Source organism: Branchiostoma floridae, chromosome 11 (genome assembly GCF_000003815.2).
Source record: "Branchiostoma floridae strain S238N-H82 chromosome 11, Bfl_VNyyK, whole genome shotgun sequence".
Taxonomy (NCBI): Eukaryota; Metazoa; Chordata; class Leptocardii; order Amphioxiformes; family Branchiostomatidae; genus Branchiostoma; species Branchiostoma floridae.
Genome location: NC_049989.1, coordinates 23,003,938 through 23,023,825, shown reverse-complemented (window position 1 = coordinate 23,023,825; position 19,888 = coordinate 23,003,938). Strand labels below are relative to the sequence as shown.

The window sequence follows — 19,888 nt, the reverse complement described above, 5'->3', positions numbered from 1 at the left end:
CGCCGTAATTCTTTTTCCTTTTTTTGTCGTCAAATTACTCTTAAGAGGCCGGACAACCATGCCAATGTGAGTTTTTCATATTGTAAAACTAGGTGATTTTTGACAGCCTCTTGCTGCCATGTTTCCCATTGTTAAGAATAGGCAGTCTAAATACCGAAATTTACCCTTAAGCCACTTTTTAGGAGTTCTAATACACAAAGCCCTCTAAAGTATCGCGATAAAGTGTCCATATAAACCCTATAAAGTGTCGGGGAAAATATTTGGCAGGTGACAATTATCCAGCGTGACACCGGACAATAGCAGAGCTTCACATAGCCGAACACTACAGCGTGCATTAAGGGTGAAACCCGATACTAGGCACGCGCGCACCTGGCTGGATCCAAATACCTGCATATCAGGTGTCACAATTATCACCTGGTGAAGAATACCGAGCCTCTTCTCACTACCAGGCTGGGCCATTTCGAACTAAGAACAGGGGTTCTTGATATTCAGTATTGTCATCTAACGTGTTATACCACAGCCGATGCCATTAACAAAAGTAAACACAAGTTAGCTGTTTTCTTCGGCGTTTCTGCTGTTTATGACAACCTTCATAATTCAGCAGTCAATGGGCAATGTTTTTATTTACTACACCTTGCTACACCCCTATGCTTTGAATAGACGATCCCAAATTGTATACTTTTTTTGTTACTTTGGCCACCTACGCGAACCTTCCGCGAGATCTGTAGAAGATGGGAAGACAGGAGTAGAGGCGCCGCCGTTTGGCAAATGTGCAACGGTAGAGTGATATATACATCAGAAGGTATGATGTAGCCGTCCATGGGTTTGTCCCATGCTTGCGGATTGCCTCACGTTCCTGTCCTCCATCAGCGTTTGAAACGTGATTGAAGCGAACATCTTAGCTTGTTATCATGTAGTCGGTGCAACGACTATCCGGACTGGAAAAGATTTGAAAAAGGACGATTGCTCCAGCGAACTTCTTGTAACCAAGGAGGTTCAAAAGAGGAATTTTTCAACCTCTTTGTTATAACAAAGTTGAACCACGTACACAGAAATTCCTGTGTTTCCAGAAATTCCGTCCATGGAACAAGTGTCTCACCTGGTAGATCGTCGTCTACGGCAGGTAGGAAACGCCTTATAGGACTGAAACTTAACACCTCTTATCCGGCCAGCAAGACTTTGCAGATCTTAAAGAGACGGAAAATCTGACCATCCCTCTGAGAAAGGAAGCACGTAAGTTTTACTTTTTTATTGTTCCTCTATTTTCCAGAACGAAATTAGTTTTTCGACCAACCATCTATCATCCAATCGATCGTTTACTTGGTTGGTTGGCTGGTTGCTTACTTGCTTAGTTGTTTGGTTGCTTACTTGTTTGGCAATCTGGTTGGGTTTGGTTGGTTGATATCGTTTCTTGTGTCATTCTACTGCCAAAATGTCATTGAAAAAACAAATGAACTGCAACTATTAGTTTGCATTCGCGGTAAGAGTTATTTGTGGTATGATTAAGTCAGGAGCTCTGACAGAACCGTCCGTCGATTTTTGATCTACACTGAACCTTTTCAGTCACAAACAGCTGGATTTTGTAAGAATCGTCTTACGCCTTAATTGGGAAATTGCGCAGAGCAGTGTACGTTGTGACATCAGTCATACCACAGCCTTCATTTACGTGCGAAAACTCACCAAGCAAAAGTTCGGCGCCGGCTTCTTTTGACGCTTTTAGGCGTTTTGTCCGGTTTGACTCGTTGACATGAAGAAAACGGTACAAAATAAAACGCTCGACAGAAACGCCTAAAACAGACGGAGTCGAACCTCTGCTTGGAGAGTACAAGCTCAACGTTTTTTACTTGTATGTGGGCATTGAGGCTATCAGCATCTTAGATATGAAGACCCTCTCGAAAGCGTCATGTTCTCTCTTACATGAAACCTAAGTAACATTCTGTTCACTGTTTATTTATGTCTCTGTGCTCAATGTAAACCGCCGTTTACTTTGTAAAGTTGTTCAGGTACAGGTACAAGAACTGATAAAGGCCTGTACCTGTCCCGACCCTTGAAATCTTGAAAAACGGCTCAGGCCGAATGATGTATCAAGGTTAAATAAAGGTTGAAAAAAAAACCATAAACCTTCAATTTAAACCGATTCCTGTACCCGTACCTAATGTTACGTGTAGTTGCACATTCCTAATGCTGGTTGTCACACGGTCTCTACCAGACTGACTACACTGGCTATTATGGGGAGAATAATTTGCCAGGGGAGATTTGCTACCAGAGGAGTTGATCAACCGCGTTCCGGAGGGGAAATATCAACCTAAGCGTGGAATGATTCCCCTGGCCATTTCCCATTTTTTCCGAACTCTACGATCCCCGTACCCCCGTAGGAAGGCCTGGTGGAGGCCATGTCATACTCTCCAAGCAGAGGTTCGACTCCGTCTGTTTTAGTAGTCGGAAAAATTACACGGGCGCTCTTCTTACGTATACGTAAGAAGAGTACAGTAAGAAGAGCGCCCGTGTAATTTTCCCGAATAATACTATATCTGCGCGATTCAACCTCTGCTTGGAGAGTAGCTATATATTACATGGTCCACAATCATGTATCTGCTGGGAACGATTAATGATCCCGTAGAGGGTCTACAGTAATAGAAGTGACATGATTATCACGGTTCGATGGTGTTCTAAAGCACATGTGTTTGATAAGGGTGTAATTGTGACGTCTCGCGTCTAACGTTGACAGTACATCAATGACAAGTCCGGTTCTGTAGCCCGGATGTGGCAGGGAATGGTTACGCTTGGGCGGTAGGGTAAGAGGCGTTGTCAGAGTAGTGGGATAGTCTCCAAGTAAAGCAGCTCGGATGAAAAAAAAGGAGAAGAAATTGGCCAAAAAAAGGACAAATAAGTTGCCATGGGATTTCAGTCGGTCTTTTGCAGTCTTAGGCTTAGGTCACATTTCCACAAAGGGGCCCGGCCGGGCAGCTTTCGGGAACGATAAGTATGATATAAAAGACAAAAACAACGAAAATCGGACCGAAAGTAATTCAACAGAGTGCATTGTACATATTTATTGGCATAAACTTAATTTTTTCGTTTTCTCAAACAACCCGGCCGGGCTCCGGGTAGGAAATGTGACCTAGGCCTTAGCAGCTATCCACCGGCCGGCCAGTTCACTCCTAGGCCAATTAACTCCTACTAGGCTTTTATTCCTAACTTAGCCCAAATCTCATTTTACTATTTGGCCAGAAAGGAGTCTGTTAGAAAGTAGTAACGGAAGAGCGGAACAAATCATGTACGCCAGCTTCATTTAATTTTTTTCATTTATTTGTTTTACCAGAGTTACATCGCTCAGGATTCAGCTGGATATGATTTTGAAAACGGTCAGACTTTTCAGGTAGCAACCGCTACTTTTCTTCAGTGATACTGGGGAGATTTTGTCGGAGGGCAAGTTTTATACAAAACTATGAATTGATGTGCACGGAAGGTGAGGACTCATTTTAGATTGCCCGATTAAAAGCAAAGGCAAGACAAAGTCAAGGTTGATCCAAATGAGTCTGCTGTTGTTTTAGCACAGGAGCTAATGTTGTCTCGTGGGGTTGGAAGCACCGGCGCCAACGTTAAGTAAAGTTTGGTGCGCAGGCATACTTTCCTCCTACACGCCATGTAAATTTAGATTGGTGATCTGGGCCTGATGACGAAAAGGAAAGAGACAAAGGAGATAGAGAGGAAGGCAGGAAGACAGAAAATGAAGGAGAGAGAGTGAGAGGGTGAGAGAGCTTCAATTAAGAAAAAAGAAATGGAGAAAGCAGAGAAGAAGAGAGAGAAAACGGACATGGAACGACAGAAAGGAAAAGAAAGAAAAAAAAAGACATCTTGTCTTGACCATATGTAACTTTGCGTAGTCAAAGTCTTGAATAGTGAAAGTAACATTTATCAAACAGTCATCGAAAATACCCTGCCGCAGAGTGAAGAAAAACAGTGACTACATGGACAAACAACAAACAGGTTCCGTCAGGGAAAACAAAACTTTTCTGTGCCGAAAAAAGGCAATTGTAGACCTCCGGGTCATCGTCCAACAGACCGATCGCAACACACGATCCCGCCAATTGTCACGTTGCCATGGTGACGTTTACGGCTGTCTTGTCCTGAAGAGACGGTGTCGTCCGCTATGACAAAAGGCGGGAAAACCGATCCACCTGCCGACGGCTTTTAACGGTACGGAGAGACGACAGGTAAAAGGTAAACGGGCCCAGGTAAAAAGAACTGCTAAGTGATGCACCATTAAATGAACAAAGACTTGTGTCTTTACATTCAGGACAGGGCTATTAGACGAGGCTTTAGGGTTTTGGGTCCCAAGCAGCTTTAGAACTGCAACGCCGCTTGTGACATGTAGCAATAATAATATCTCTAAGAAGGTAATAATCAGTTCATTGCCAGAAGGCTAATTGCAAGTAATATCAAAAGGGACGGACAAACAACGTAGAAGAATATAGAACGTATGTACTATAGTTAAGTTGCTGACTCTAAATTCCAACTTCTTATCATGAGACAGTGGAAGACGAAGGGTCTCACTTATTCTTAATTTGCGTTTTTTAATGTAGTTTTTCGTCTGCAAATGTGGAACCATCCGACGATGGTATTTGGCGGCCTCTGTAAAGAGATCCTTTCTGTCGTGACCAAAGAAGGTTTTGAAATAACTTTTGTTTAACATTTCTTTTTTTTAGCGTAAATAATAAAAAAAAGGCGACAAGTTTACAGATATAATGATCTTCTTTCCTGACAGTTAATCTAATACTGTCTAACATCAACTTTGAAATTGATTCAAAGTGGGTGGTTTGTAGTACAATAGTAAAATCACTGCAAGGACAACGTTGAATACACCACAAAACGTCATTTACTTGCGTTCGAGCGTGCAGGTCACCAGAGGTCACAGCTGACCAATGGCGTTCGCCCATGCGTGACGGACAGGGTGCGTCTATGTAAATAAAACTATTCACCAAAATCAGAGCTTTCTTACTGAACAGGTCTAAAGATGAACTGTTCTGACGCAGATGCCGAGTGAAAAGAAACAAAAGATAACAATTCTAAGTATGGGTTACGTGCGAGCATAGGTATGTAGTATCATATAGGTTATTCAGGACAATCTGTTTGTTCTATAGTAGCAGGTAGTCAACACGAAATGACCGGAACTAAAGCATACAGAGTCATGTTCACCTACAATAGGATATTATCCCCTGCATATCCGTAAATATTTTTATTAGTAGATGGCTGAATACTTATAAAGATTGTTGTGGTGCGACGTTGTACATAAAAGCTATGAAAAGCTATTCATGAAAAGAATGAAAGTCATGTTCACCTACAATAGGACATTATCCCCTGCATATCCGTAAATATTTTATTAGGTTAGTAGATGGCTGAATACTTATAAAGGTTGTCGTCGTGCGTCGTTGTACATAAAAGCTATGAAAAGCAGAGCTCAGCTCTGCCGAACGCTGTGGAGATAAAGCGTTCAAAGGCGTGAAAAGAAACAAAGGTATAGTAACCCTACCCTTCGGTGACGTGCGGGCATAGATATGTAGTACCATGGGTCACCCAGGCTTGAAAGGTAGGACGTATCCTGACCTATTCTGTATCTTTCAAAGCGCACCTAAAAAAAAAAAACAAAAAAAAACGTACCGCCACAAAATGACTCAAAAGAAGCACGAATGCTACATCTACTTGGAGATGAAATGAAATGCTCTTAATTATAATCTCGAAGCAGATGTTGTGTGAGGCGTAACCGTTACGTTCTTCTATTTTTACGTGGCAGGAAGACAGTATGACGGCTTGTCTCATAAAAAGCGCCGTAAACCATCTGCTTGAAGGCTTTCCAGATTGCTTGTGGAGTTTCTGTCACTCCACTGCAGTTCCTTATGTTAGGGCAAGAGGACGCTGCTAACTGTTAGCATCGAGCAGATGTGAAACGTCCGCGCACTGCGCCAATGTGTCCGCTGCAGTTGTATATGGTAGCGCTAGAGTGCGTTGCTGTTAGCACGGTTTCGTATTTTTGATACCTGCTCTTTCCATATTAGAAAAGGCGTGGCTAGATATAGCTGGGTTCTATGAATGTAACGGCTTTTCAATACATCTTAATTTTGCAACAGTTTTCACAGAACTGTTCATAATTCTCTTTCGGCCTATCTAATGCCATACCCTTGAACTCTACCAGGGCTAATACTCAAGGGTTTAGACAAATAAAGCCAAACAGGCATCTGTTGTCTGACCCTTGCCTCTTCCCTCATGACCTCAATGAAAAGCGGGTTGCAGGCGTATTTGAGCTTTCACGAATAAACAAAGGTTCAAACAAACAAACAAACAAACAAACAAACAAACAGACAGACAGAAAGACAGCAAGATTGAAAGAATCATAGCATTACATATACATATATATCGTATAAGATTTGCTGATACGAAAAACAAAACTATTAACTTCACTTAAGAAAAGATGTTTTCTTCTGGTGACTGTCCAGCAAGTGTGTATACTGTGTAGAAGTAGGTTAAGTCTGGAGGCAAACATACCTCTGGTGGACGGAAATTCCGACAGGGAATGCACCCTCACGACACTACGGTTAACACAAATATGCAAACCCTACACATACACCCTCAATTGAATATGTCTATATCCACATTTCCCTACCTGTCTACACATGTCTCCACAAAATCATCATTAGCAAAGTTTTAGATAATAGCAAATCATTTTGACTCTTGAACGACATCTTTCGCACAGCAACCTTCATATTGCTCAACACCCCGATCCTTAGTGACCTTAAGTTAAAATATATAGATAGAAGTGGTTTTAAAGATACCGTTCCTTGGAAGTGACGCAGTGGAGGCCCATCGCCAATCTTTAGAAATGGGAGAAACGCCATGCCTGATCTTAAACTTCATAGACATTTTTAAAGTTGGCCAACTGGTTGAAGTTCTGGATTCTTGAGCGAGCGAGTGCCCCGCTGGATCTTGTGTTATAAATTTCTGGAAGATACTTGGGCTTTGAATGCTAATTAATACAAACAGAAGACGTACCTTATTCGTTAAATGTCACAGTTAACCTCTTGAGATCTTCACCGGGCTGTCGACGCGACCGATGGTCTTAACTGGAAAGATGTGGAGTTTGCAAATGAACGTCAGTCTTTTCCCTTCCACGGGTGTTCTGCTGTAGTACTGAGTACAACAAACACTGTTGTGCATGCATGGCCGGCAAACAACATCAACCAGACATGCATCGCCAAAATCGAAGTGCCTCGCAACTACAGCTTGTATTGTTCCTAGATGTCTAAAAGCCGTCTAACGGAAGATAAATCATCCCGTGCCCTTCCACGGGTGTTCTGCTATAGTACTGAGTACAACAAACAAACACTGCTATGCATGCATGGCCGGCAAACTACATCAACAAGACATGCATCGTCGGAATCGAAGAGCCTCGGAACTACAGATTCTACAAAAATAGTGTGCGACCTTTCTTGCCTGTCCTGCTGTAGTAGAGATTACAATACGATGTACATGGATGGAAGGCAAACAGTCAACAACAAACGCATTGACGACCGCAACTTGCATTGTGTAATAGTTTTGGCTCGTTGTGCCAGTTTATAGTCTGGTGACGCTAGAGAATAGTAATGGATGTCACTTGAAACGTCCGGAAGAAAATCTCTATATCTATCCTATTGATCCAGTTAAAGAGATTGGATTATCTTTAACAACGACTTGTATAAGTCATTGACGTCCGACCTTTTGTTGTTGTTCTGTTGAAATACCAAGTCAAACACGATCTACACGCATGACAGGGAAACAACATCAACAAGACATGCATCATCAACAGAGAGGAACCTGCTTACTAAAGTAACCGAAAAGCGAAGGGCACCTTGGGCAAATGACGAGAACATATTGCTATGCCTCGTTCTCTTCTCGCATCATTAAGAATATGACTGAAAAATAACCAATTCGAAAGCACAAGATAGGATCCACACATAGTCGGATCTGGTTGGCGTATTCACGTTGCCTTTTGCCGATGACATTGAACGTAATGATTCTTAGTGACAAGTTATTTTAACAGAATTGCGTGACATAGCACGGAAACCAGCCTAAGATAATGAAGGAAAGTTATCCATGTGCAAGGTACATTTTCTTCAGGTCTAAAGAGGGCTAATAATTGTGAAGCATACCGACAATCTTTCATTCCTTTCTTACGGCAGATCGATGTAAAACATCAACCACGATGACGTCATCGTTCGCCATCCTCCTGGTCCTAAACTGCCTCCTGGCGACCGGAAGTGCGTGGCCCGACGTCACTTCCGACTGCCCGACCCGCTGCAACTGTCTGTCCGACAAGTCCATCAACTGCAGGGCCAGGAGACTGACGTCATTTCCGGCCAGCATGCCAGAGGTTAATTTATGACTATGCAATTCAGCCTGAGGCTGTGATATACTTTTCATGTCAATCACAATGACCATAATAACCATTCCTTTACATAGAAAGCACCTTCATGATATTTCGTTGACAGTTAAAGGTAGGGTCATATGTTCGTTTTCTATGTTGATCGCGGCAAACAATTAAACGACTGTAAATCGCTGAAACTTCTGGCCTCTGTCAGCTTGAAAAGTCATTTCGTAACTCGTAAAATGTGAAATGTTTGAATATTTCTACACTATGGCACTTTTACATTCGTCTGCGAATAAGATGCAGTGTCATTTTTGGAAGATATTTTAAAAATAGCTTTTAAACAATTCTTTGGTTGAAATTGCTGTCTATATTTAATGATCGTGTCTTAAAAAGTTTCTAAATTCAAATGACAAAAGTTGATTCTTAAATCGTCCCGTTTTCAGGACACGGTTGAGGCCGACTTTTTCAGCAATGTCATCCCGTCCTTGAGTTCGACCTCTCTGTCCAACATGGCGGCCCTGACGGAGATCAACCTGGGCAACAACACCATAGCAACGTTCCCTGATGACGTGTTGTCTGACGTCACCAATCTAGAGTCGCTGGAGCTGGGGAACAACATGATGGGGTCACAGCTGACGGTGGCAACCTTTCAGGTAATACTGTAGATGCAAAAATGTTCGCGGTGGATTAATGTTCGCGGTTTTCGCAGTGACCACTTCACCGCGAACTTAAAACCACCGTGAACATTTTTCTATTATGGTATTAGGCTACAGCCTATGGTGTTACCGGGAAAGTAAAACCACCGCGAAAAGTTCTTTTTCCCGCTACCGCGAAATTAAATCCCGGCGAACTGAAATGCATTTACAGTACTTTGGTCCAATTTGCACAGCCTCCACTAGGTCTTCCTATAGGGGTGTCGCTGAGGATTGGAGAATTTGGCAACAAACAAAATTTAAAAAGGGAACTTGGCCTGGGGAGTCAGTCCACGCTAAGGTTCATGTTCCCTCTCCGGAGGCAAACTCCTCAGGTAGCCAAACTCCCCCAGGCAATTTTTGCTCCCTTAGCCAGCGTGTAGTCGGTCTGGTAGAGACTACCATCTGCGCCAGTGCCCGAAGGGGGTATAGCTACAGCCACAAATCTGTCTCGGTGGACCGTCGGATACCGCGGTGGTGCCTCTCGGTGTTCCGCTTATGGCGTCTATTTGTTTTGGATTAATGTTGATTCTATCTCCAAGTTAAAATCACCCCGGGACCTGGTCGTGGATCCGCAATTCAGCCAACAGGTTGCCGGGGCCCGAAGCCACAGATCTGTGTCGGTGGTCTGCCGGACACCGCGGTTGTGCATCTCGGTGTTCTCACGATTAGCTTATGGCGTCTATTTGTTCCTGCTTGACGTTGATTTTTTTAACTCCGAGTTAAAATCACCTCGGGGTCCGGTCGTGCTCTAAAATTGTCACGAATCCGCAATTCAGCCAACAGGCTGCGAGTAATTAAGATTTTCAATAGACCATTCAGCATGTTCAATACCCCAGGCACGTTAAAGAACCCACCACACGTGCGATGGTGCGGTGTGAGTGGTTCCGAAACCTACATGTACAGTTCCTGGCCGCACCTGGGGCAATTACTGTCGTATTGAGGTCATTTAGCGCTGTATACAGGGTGCCATTTCAGACCCTTGCGGCTTAGCCCCGTTTATTGTAAGCTCCTCGCAATACAGCCCCTGGCTGCCAAGAGAGAGTAGTCGGCCCACCCAATCCAACAATACAATACAATAAATCATTCATCGCCATTATCATCATCGTCGTCGTTTCCTCCAGGGCTTGACCAAGATGACGTACCTGTCTCTCCACAACAACTCCATTACGTCACTTCCGGACAAGGTGTTCCTTGACCTCGGTGCCCTGGAAGAACTTAAACTGTACCAGAACAGCATCAGCTCGCCAACGGAAGACACATTCTTGGTAAGATATTTTGCCTCAGAATTGACATTACTCCCAATACCTGATGTTTTGCTTCAACCAAGTCGTCTTTTTCTGTACTGATATATCTGTCTGCTGCTTCGACTGTCACTCTTTCAGTCGTTTTTTTTTTTTCATTTTCAACGAAGAAGAAATCGTGGAGTATTGTGCACCTTTAAACTGACGTAGTTGACGTATGCTGTCTAGAACCAAATCTGGAACCTTCAAGGAGGTGTCTCATCAACATCGCATTTGTATTGCCTTATCGAGAGACCTTCCAACCATATTACACCTGTAATTTTCCCCCATGTGTATGCTGTACAGCATCAGCATCTTGCTGCCTGGTGCAGTATACTGCATTGTCTTATTACAATCCAAATAACATCACCCCCCCCCCCCCCCCCTCTCCAGGGTCTGTCGTCCCTGAAGAAGCTCCACATACGGTATAACCAGCTGAGAGGCCTGGCGGATAACCTGTTCCTGGAGATGGGCAGTCTGGAGTACCTGGACCTCAGGAACAACGGCATCTCCGACATCAAGGTACGTGCGGTCGGTTATGCTAAGGGAGGCCACGTCCGCCACGTATTTCTGAAAACGTTCAGGCTGTACGGGGCAGGGGCGTCGCCCGTACTGGCACGTACTGGGGGCGAATCCGCAGCCCGACGGCACACAAAGTTTAGCTTAAAGGCCTGGCGGATAACCTGTTCCTGGAGCTGGGAAGTCTGGAGTACCTGGACCTCAGAAGCAACGGCATCTCCGACATAAAGGTAGGTAAAGTCGGTGAAGATGGGAGTGGCCACGTCCGCCACGTATTTCTGAAAACGTTCAGGCTGTACGGGGCAGGGGCGTCGCCCGTACTGACGCGTACTGGGGGCGAATCCGCAGCCCGACGGCACACAAAGTTTAGCTTAGAGGCCTGGCGGATAACGTGTTTCTGGAGATGGGAAGTCTGGAGTACCTGGACCTCAGGAACAACGGCATCACAGACATAAAGGTAGGTAAAGTCGGTGAAGATGGGAGTGGCCACGTCCGCCACGTATTTCTGAAAACGTTCAGGCTGTACGGGGCAGGCGCGTCGCCCGTACTGGCACGTACTGGGGGCGAATCCGCAGCCCGACGGCACACAAAGTTTAGCTTAGAGGCCTGGCGGATAACGTGTTCCTGGAGCTGGGAAGTCTGGAGTACCTGGACCTCAGAAACAACGGCATCTCCGACATAAAGGTAGGTAAAGTCGGTGAAGATGGGAGTGGTCTCCGACCAGGTTAGCTCACCGAAGAGCTACTCTTCTTAGTAACTGGTCGTGCCAGAGAGGACGGACACTATATACAGTATTTACACGTTCATTGTACTGAAGAAATTCCCCTCACTCTTTATGGCAAGCAAAATGAACAGTGGAGCACGTTTCGCGTTTTAATGTCCCTCGCTATGTCTGAAACCCTTTGCATTATGTTACATGTCAGGAGAGCTGGGATTCAAACTCCAAACCTTTTGGTTCGCTAATCATTGGACTACGACTATGGGCTATCGGCGATTGCATTTGTCCTTTCGGGTGGGGGCGTAAAGCCTGTGGCTCCGTGTAAGGGGCTTTAAATCACTGCATGCAAAAGAAGTGCCGAATCTAGTTCATATGTACATTTTTATCAATGACACGTCGATAAGTGTTAAGACATCCAGGTAATAATACACGCCAAATGATAGTTACTCAAGCAACAAGATCTTAGGATCATCAATGGCAGCGAATGCTGTCTGAAACGTCTGACCATTTCCAGTATTAAATCCAGTTGCTTGAGTAACTATTACTTGGCGTAGGGAATCTGTGACCTATTCAAGTATGCTGGATCTTGCTATCTTTATTATTATTTTTTATAATCTTCTCTTGACCCTTGCCCCGACATGTTTCAGTGCGGCACGTTTTTCGGACCTTACGGTCTGAAGGAGCTGAACCTGGGGTACAACTGGATCAAGGAGCTGGAGCCAGACGTCTTTCACTACCCCTGCGACTGGTCAGTACCGCATTTAAACATCGGGATTTAATTGGGACAGTAGTTTCTATGTTTGGGGTAGGGGCGGGGGCAACGCGAATGTTTGGATAGGCTCAAACAATGCCGCGTGCATTTGACGATGGTGTGGTGTGGTGTGCGGAAGGGCGGTTATTGAAGGAAACATGACTGAAATTATCTATAGATGATGCTAGCACTTAAAGATTTTGACAATAGCAGAAGACAATAATGATATAAGACTATACTTTGAAATTACTTGTCAACGATTTTGATGGTTGGAGTTTTACATAGATTCAGATAATTTGGAAAAAAGAGGAATGATGACGATGATCGACCTGCCTTCAAACAGCTGATTGTAAAATGTGTCACTATCGACTTTTTGTCCAGGGTCTCCACAACTCCGGGACCGACCACGTCCCTACCGACGGCCGGTTCCCTAGCAACCACAGCAGCCAATCCTGCCACGTCACAGACAACGCAGGCACAGATCTCCGTGACGTCATCAATCTCTACAACCGGGAAAACCATCAGTGGATCAACCGACACAGCCGCTGCAACAGGGACGGGCACCAGTACGTCCAACGCTGCAACCAGTGCGCTGGGTACGTCGGAAGTGCCAACCACTTCGGGCGGTACAGCCACCGGTACATCTAGTGCAACGACTACACCTTCCGGTATGGATAACAGCACAACGTAACATATGGGTATACTGTAAATATGGGTATCATCTATAGATAGTTTCAGTCATGTGGGTGTGCCTCTTGCACTGCTTTAAGGCTACTATAATTAGCTTTTTACTCTGTATATAATGATATTTGATAATATAATCAATTCTGTGTATAATTGTCACCGAATGGTATATTCATGTCAACTGACTTTTGATGTCTAATGTTTATTGTTTGATTTTGGTTTCGTATTGTTTTCTATTATCATTTCAGGTTTGGGAGGACAACTTGTAAAGGTGTTGATACACCTGTTTTGTCCTCCCTTCCACTTGTTTTTGCATGTGGTAAATTCAAATAAAGAAATAAAGAAATAAAGAAATAGAAATATCATATGACGTACAAATATATAATGTAACGCATATAACATATACAAAGTGTGGTGTCATATAAGCCCATATTAGCTCATCATTCATTCATTCATTCATTCATTCATTCATTCATTCATTCATTCTTTTGTAACAAGTAACTACAGTCGGTACAACCACCGGTACATCCCGTGTGACAACTACAACTGCCGGAGCGGACAACAGCACATCTAGCGTAACAACAGCAACTACAGCTGCTACGGGCACCGGTACACCAGACGTGCCAGACAGTACAGCCAACACAGACGCTGGTACATCCAGTGCGACAACCACTACAGCCAGTATGGACAACTCTACTTCCATCGCTACAACCACTTCTTCCAACGCTACAACCACCACAGCCAGTATGGACAACTCGACTTCCATCGCTACAACCACTACTTCCAACCCTACAACCCCTACAGCCAGTATGGACAACTCGACTTCCATCGCTACAACCACTACAGCCAGTGTGGACAACTCGACTTCCACCGCTACAACCACTACAGGTAGTTCGGACAACTCTACTTCCACCGCTACAACCACTACAGGTTTGGACAACTCTACTTCCAACGCTACAACCACTACTTCCAACGCTACAACCACTACTTCCAACGCTACAACCACTACAGCCAACGCTACAACCACTACTTCCAACGCTACAACCACTACAGCCGGAGCGACAACTGCTACACCGACGTCTCTACTCTCCACTCTGATCACCACGGTAACGACCACGCCCCAGCCCCGGGAATACACCATGACGCACCTGACGAAGCTTTGGCTCAACAACAACGGGTGGGTTCTGATTCTGCTGCTTTGTTTGGTCATTGGAGTACTTCTGTGTGAGATGTTTCATAATACACACAACTGTGAAATCTTGAGATTAATGGTAATATTTCAGCATACTCTTAGTTTGTAGCATACTCTTACTACTTTGCAGTATAATCTTCTGAATCAAGCACGGCGTTCAATTTAAGACATCATTAAAAGGGGATCACTAGTAACAAGCGTTCGGTGTGGCTCTACCCAAGCAAATAAGTCTGATCAATCTGTGTTCACAAGCAAGAAACCATCAATACCTAAATTTCATGTAGTAGTAAACGTAGTACTCCACTGTGTTCTGCTGCTGTACCTGGACACCCTGTAACTGCAATTAGTCTTTCTTCAAATCTCTCCACGTTATCCCATTTGTTGTGAGGTCACCTAGCTCCCGTAATTTTCTTTCTGACTGCAACAATCTTAGTCCTCAGCCTTTAAGGTCTGCCATCAGTAGGTTCTTCCTTTTCTGGATCGGTAGGTAGTAAATCCTTAATCAATGCAAAGTCCTAAGCCTATTGCGCCTGTGTGTCGGTCGGCATCCGTACAATGTGTTCGAATATTGACACAACTACACAAAACGTCACATAAACTACCTACCTACCTACGTAGTCTTTTGACTTCCGGATCCAGGGATTTGGGAGGACAAGGTAGCTATGGGAATGGAGAGCTGTCTCCTTCTTTTTCCTTCTCGTCACATCAATTGTCCCTTTTTTGGTCTTCCAGTATCACGGAGCTGAATCCCCAGTCGTTCAGAGGACTGGACAACCTGGACTATCTCCACATGAGCTCAAACCCCATCTCCACCCTCCACAGTGACGTCTTCCAGTACCTCAACAAGCTCAAAACTCTGTACATTACCAGCATGGGGCTGGTCAACTTTACTGCAGGTAAAGTACCACGTGCAGAATACGGGCAATCTACATATGCAATAGCCTATCTTGGACATACCCTGGCAGGCAATGGCATTCTAATAAACTATGTTATTTCGTAGGAGCGTGATGCCTTGTACATAGATTCAGGGCCAAGTGGTTAACTTGGGTTTTGTATTTTTTTACACAACCCAAGGATCAGCAATCAACAATGAATGATGTTTTTTTTAAATGTTGAAATACAAACAGGCCATAGGAACCCTGTTGGATATTGGCTGGTCCTTATGAAACTGATTTGTCACCGATAGATCTGGTTGGAGATTAGACATGTTGCCTATGACTGATCACATCCAGCATCTGTCACCAAAGGTATAAGTAGCACCATTGATTTACCTAGTACAAATGTCATCCGTCTGTCTCGGAAGACAATGGTAGGCAGACAGGGTGGGTTAGGCGACCTGTCTGCCTGGCCTGCACGTGACTTTCTAAGTTAAAGAGGGGTGTGCAGTTCCTTCTCCACCCTCTCGTCCACTGGCGCACAAAGTCCTACAGGGGCAACTGTATGCAGCGTGTAAGACAGTCCCAGCAGATGAAGATTTGTTGTTTAGAGTTTCCGTCTCCTAGGAGGACTTCCGACCAAGGATGCAAGGGGTTCCTCCTACCCCTGACTCGTGTATCATGGCGAGTGCGTCATGCCCGAACATGCCCCTATGGCCTGCCACTGCCACTAGCCGCAGTTAGCTACTCATTCACACAAGGGCAGAAGATCGGTGACACGGCAGCCGGATTCGAAGTCATGACCTCTTGGGCCTGAGACCAACGCGCTGCCAATTGCGCTACACGATCTAACTCTAGTACAAATAGACACTATGTAAACCCTCTTCGCAAAGATGCTAATATGTCTCTGTGTTGTACAGACAGTTTTAACGGCCTGACGTCAGTGACACACCTGCAAATGCAGGGGAACAAGATAACTCACCTGGAGGGCGGCAACTTTGTGAGGCTCGTCTCGCTACAGAGGCTCTGGCTCCACTCGTAAGTCGTGTTGTTGATATAGCCGGACATTGTTTGAAAGTATATCTTCCATGTTTATTTGGTGTATGGTTGGGAAATTATCCATCGATAGCTGTACATGCATGTAATTGTATGAGAGCAGGAACTAGAGGAATGGTTACCTAAAAAGAACAATCGATCGCCAGTTAGTTATGACATTCATGGTTCTGATCATCAGTAGTTCTATCATTTGCAATTATCACCATACGTAACCTGTCTGATTTTGGGGAACGCTAACTGAATCACTAACAGTTCACCTGCTAACACGGTAAATGAAAAGTTACGGAAGTCCCATTAAACATTGCTTCACAGACACACATTTAAGTCAAGGATCCATGCTTGCCTCAGTGCTGAACGTCAGACGGGCCTGACAAGAACGGAGAACTTGGACTTAGACACACAACATACAAAAAATTGCCACTTTTCAAGTTGTATGCACTTACCTTCATCTGTTACTGTTTTTCCAGGAACGGGATGGAGAGTATTGACCCTGACGCGTTTGTCGGTCTGACCCGGCTGCAGTACCTGTACTTATACCAAAACCTGCTGACGGCTCTGCCTGACTACAGCTTCCAGGACCTTGGTAAGACTCACAAGGAACAAGTAGACGGGCTTAACACTTAGAAAGTCTTTTCTCCAAATTATAGGGGCAACATGTTGGACGCTGCCATATACAATTTTCTGCACGTAAAAGAATGACTTCACATTGTTGTGAGGACACACCTTTTGTTTGAACCTTTATTTATTCATGATAAGCTCAAATCTTCCTAGATTCTCTCTAAAAGTATGATGACGTTCATTTTGCATGATGCCTTGTTAGATTCCAAACGACTACAAAACCTAAAGTGACTCAGCTGCTTAGTTGGGACGACGGTTTCGTAACTTATGTGCTTTAATGGCGATCTCCTCATTAAAAAACTTTATCTGTAAGCCATTCATATTATCAGCTCATAAACGATTCCACTTAAACTCAGGACCTTACGTTTTACTACCGTGAATAGTTTAATCTAGTTGGTACGTCACTGGAGAAAGAGACACTTGATACACATTCTATGCTTTATTCTCACCGACTTTACGGTGACCGTCTGTCACCTTCTTCAGGGCAATTCTGATTGGTTCACATTGTACTGCAGGACAGGTGTCGCTGCTCACAGTTCAGATGCGATCATAAAACGTAACGTATTAATTTTGTACATAATATTATGTACAGGTAGCTTTATGCACAATATGTACAATGCAGTCCCAAACGCAAAGAAGTGCTAAAAGAGTTTATTTACGTACGTCTTACTGTCGTTCTCAGCCAACCTGAGAGGTCTGAATTTGGAGAACAACCGCCTGACGGAGTGGGGCATGAGTAACGAGACGTGGAGCGGGCTGGACAAGCTGGACTCCCTTAACCTGAAGAACAACCGCTTCACGTGTCTGAACGGCTCCATTTTCTGCTGCGGCATGCCCGTCCTCAGGCTGCTGTACCTCCAGAACAACCTCATCAACTGTATGGAAGAGGACGCCTTTGTTGGTAAACACAACCCTATCATTCTGTTTTTTTAAACAGTGCAACTATAAATGTTCCTCTAGTTGCGACAGAGAAGACATGCGCTATGTACCTTGTTCATTGTACCTGGGGACCCTGCACCGTGGGCGCCTTTGTTGATAAACGCAACATCAGCCTTTTTCATTCCTCCTTCCACCTTGTTAAGCCTACAGTACTCGACAATGTAGAGAGCCTGATACAAACGCCTTAGATAGACCAAAAAAGCCAAAGCCTAACCTCTGCTTCCAGGTGGGAAGCATATGCCAGGGTCACATGCATCGCACGACTTAGCTATGATACGAAATTCTTGCGACAAAAATAGCAAGATGTGTTTGACTGGGAATTAAGATAAAACATTTATAGCATCAAAAGGCTCTGGAACGACGCATCATATTTATAGAACATACCTGCTACTGTGTCGATGAAGGTTAGACACCCAGGTGATAAAATACGCCAAATAGCAATATTCAAGCAACTGGATATGATTTTGGAAACAGTCAGACGTTTCAGACAGAATCCACAGTGACCACCTTTCGTCAGTAAACAATGAGGAGATGTCGTTGGATACTGACACCGGAAATGTTTCCAGGTATCCCCAAGCTGAGGCAGCTGTGGTTGGACAATAACGACATCGACCAGCTACAGGAGGGGCAGTTTAAGGACCTGGAGATCTTGCGGCAGCTAGGGTTGAGGAACAACGACTTAACGGAACTGGTCAACAACACCTTTCAGGTGGGTTCGCCGGCTCTGCTGTATACACAATCTTTTCCATATCATTCTTGACACATCATCACCAACCCTAGCGATCAGTGTACACAATTTTTTCCATCACATTCTAAAGTGGTAACATATTTTAAATTCTGTTTCTCATGACAACAGTCCCATGAGGTACTGTGTGCCACAGTTGTACATTTGTAGGTATGAAGAGTTCCCCTGTAACAGCAAGCGGAACGGTAATCTATAGAGTGCTCTTGTGTGGTGCCAAGTTGACTGCCGGGTTAGCCTGGAACGACGCCTTGAGGTAACAGAACAAAACCTAACCATTGCAGGCTTTTGATACAGATACAACCACTACAACCAGACATCCATTGGAGGAACGAATTGAAAATTTCCATGTATGCTGTCAGTGACGATTGTTACAGATTTTGACATGGCTATTGTGTTAATCTACTATTTCTTTAGAACCTGCTGGATTTAGACTATCTGTACCTAGAGAACAATGACATCGCCTCCATCGACACCGGAGCGTTCAATGACCTGACTGATCTGGACCAGCTCAAACTACAGGTACTCTATCATAGCGAATATGTAGACGTCAAATATTACTCATAACTGCCTTCAAATATAATTACTTGTAGCTGCTTCAGAATTATATATAGTCAACCTTTATAACAAATGCTATTACACTGGCACAGAAGAAAATTTTGCCTGTTTGATGTACGCTTTTCTTTAAAGAATGCGCTTTCGTCTTCCCTGTGAAAAAGAGAATGTAGACAGTAGAATCCGCATTAGCCTCCATAGCAGGCTCTCTTTGGGCCTTTTGTATGCTCATAATACACTTTTGCTGGCCATTTCTTTTGTACTTGGTCGCTGATTACTGGGTCGCTGATTGCCGGGGCCAGTAATCAGTGACGGCCGGCAATCAGCCACCCAGTACAAAAAGAAATGGCCAGCAAAAGTGTATTATCAATATGAGCATACAAAAGACCCCAAAGAGCTTGCTATGGAGGCTAAATCCGCATGGTCTGTTGAACTGTCAAAGTTCACTTGTGTTTATTCCAGGGCAATGATCTGACGGTGTTGCCTAGCAACGTGTTCTCCCCACTGATCAGACTGTGGAAGATGGACATCAGTGACAACCTCATCCACACTATCGAGGACGGCGCGTTCGAGGTGATCTTCTAACAGGACTGTTGATTCAGAAGTGATGTTGTATAATAGCTAACAATGATCAATTTCAAATGCCGAGTAACCAGGACTTTAAGTAAAACATATGCAGAAACATGAATATAGAGAATATTTATACAAATAATATACATAGACATATATGATGCCCCTCAGATATTTCATGTTTTACCTCCTTTTGGAAAAGATCTGAACAGAGTACCTGAATACGCAGTGCTATTCTGCTTCTTGTAGATGTCACCAAACTGACATCAGTTAATAATGTTACATTCTGCATC

The 19,888-nt window shown here is 44.1% G+C and overlaps 2 protein-coding genes across 2 annotated transcripts in view; both read left to right on the top strand.

Moving 5' to 3' along the window:
* Window positions 1-1,222: 1,222 nt before the first annotated feature.
* On the top strand, window positions 1,223-19,598 carry LOC118425423 (leucine-rich repeat-containing protein 15-like; the record flags this gene model as incomplete). The annotated part of the gene is given in 15 exon segments (XM_035834232.1): window positions 1,223-1,233; window positions 8,214-8,404; window positions 8,845-9,054; window positions 10,218-10,361; window positions 10,770-10,898; window positions 12,261-12,361; window positions 12,746-13,032; window positions 13,547-14,225; window positions 14,973-15,136; window positions 16,036-16,153; window positions 16,639-16,754; window positions 17,472-17,690; window positions 18,295-18,437; window positions 18,888-18,992; window positions 19,488-19,598. Coding segments are annotated over 14 exon segments (2,694 nt in total), but the record flags the coding sequence as incomplete, so codon positions are not given.
* Window positions 19,599-19,666: 68 nt separating this feature from the next.
* LOC118425422 overlaps window positions 19,667-19,888 on the top strand; it is a 4,671-nt gene continuing 4,449 nt past the window's right edge. Inside the window, exon 1 of the mRNA XM_035834231.1 lies at window positions 19,667-19,673. Coding sequence (XP_035690124.1) covers window positions 19,667-19,673 — 7 coding nt within the window. The remainder of the gene's footprint in view (window positions 19,674-19,888) is intronic.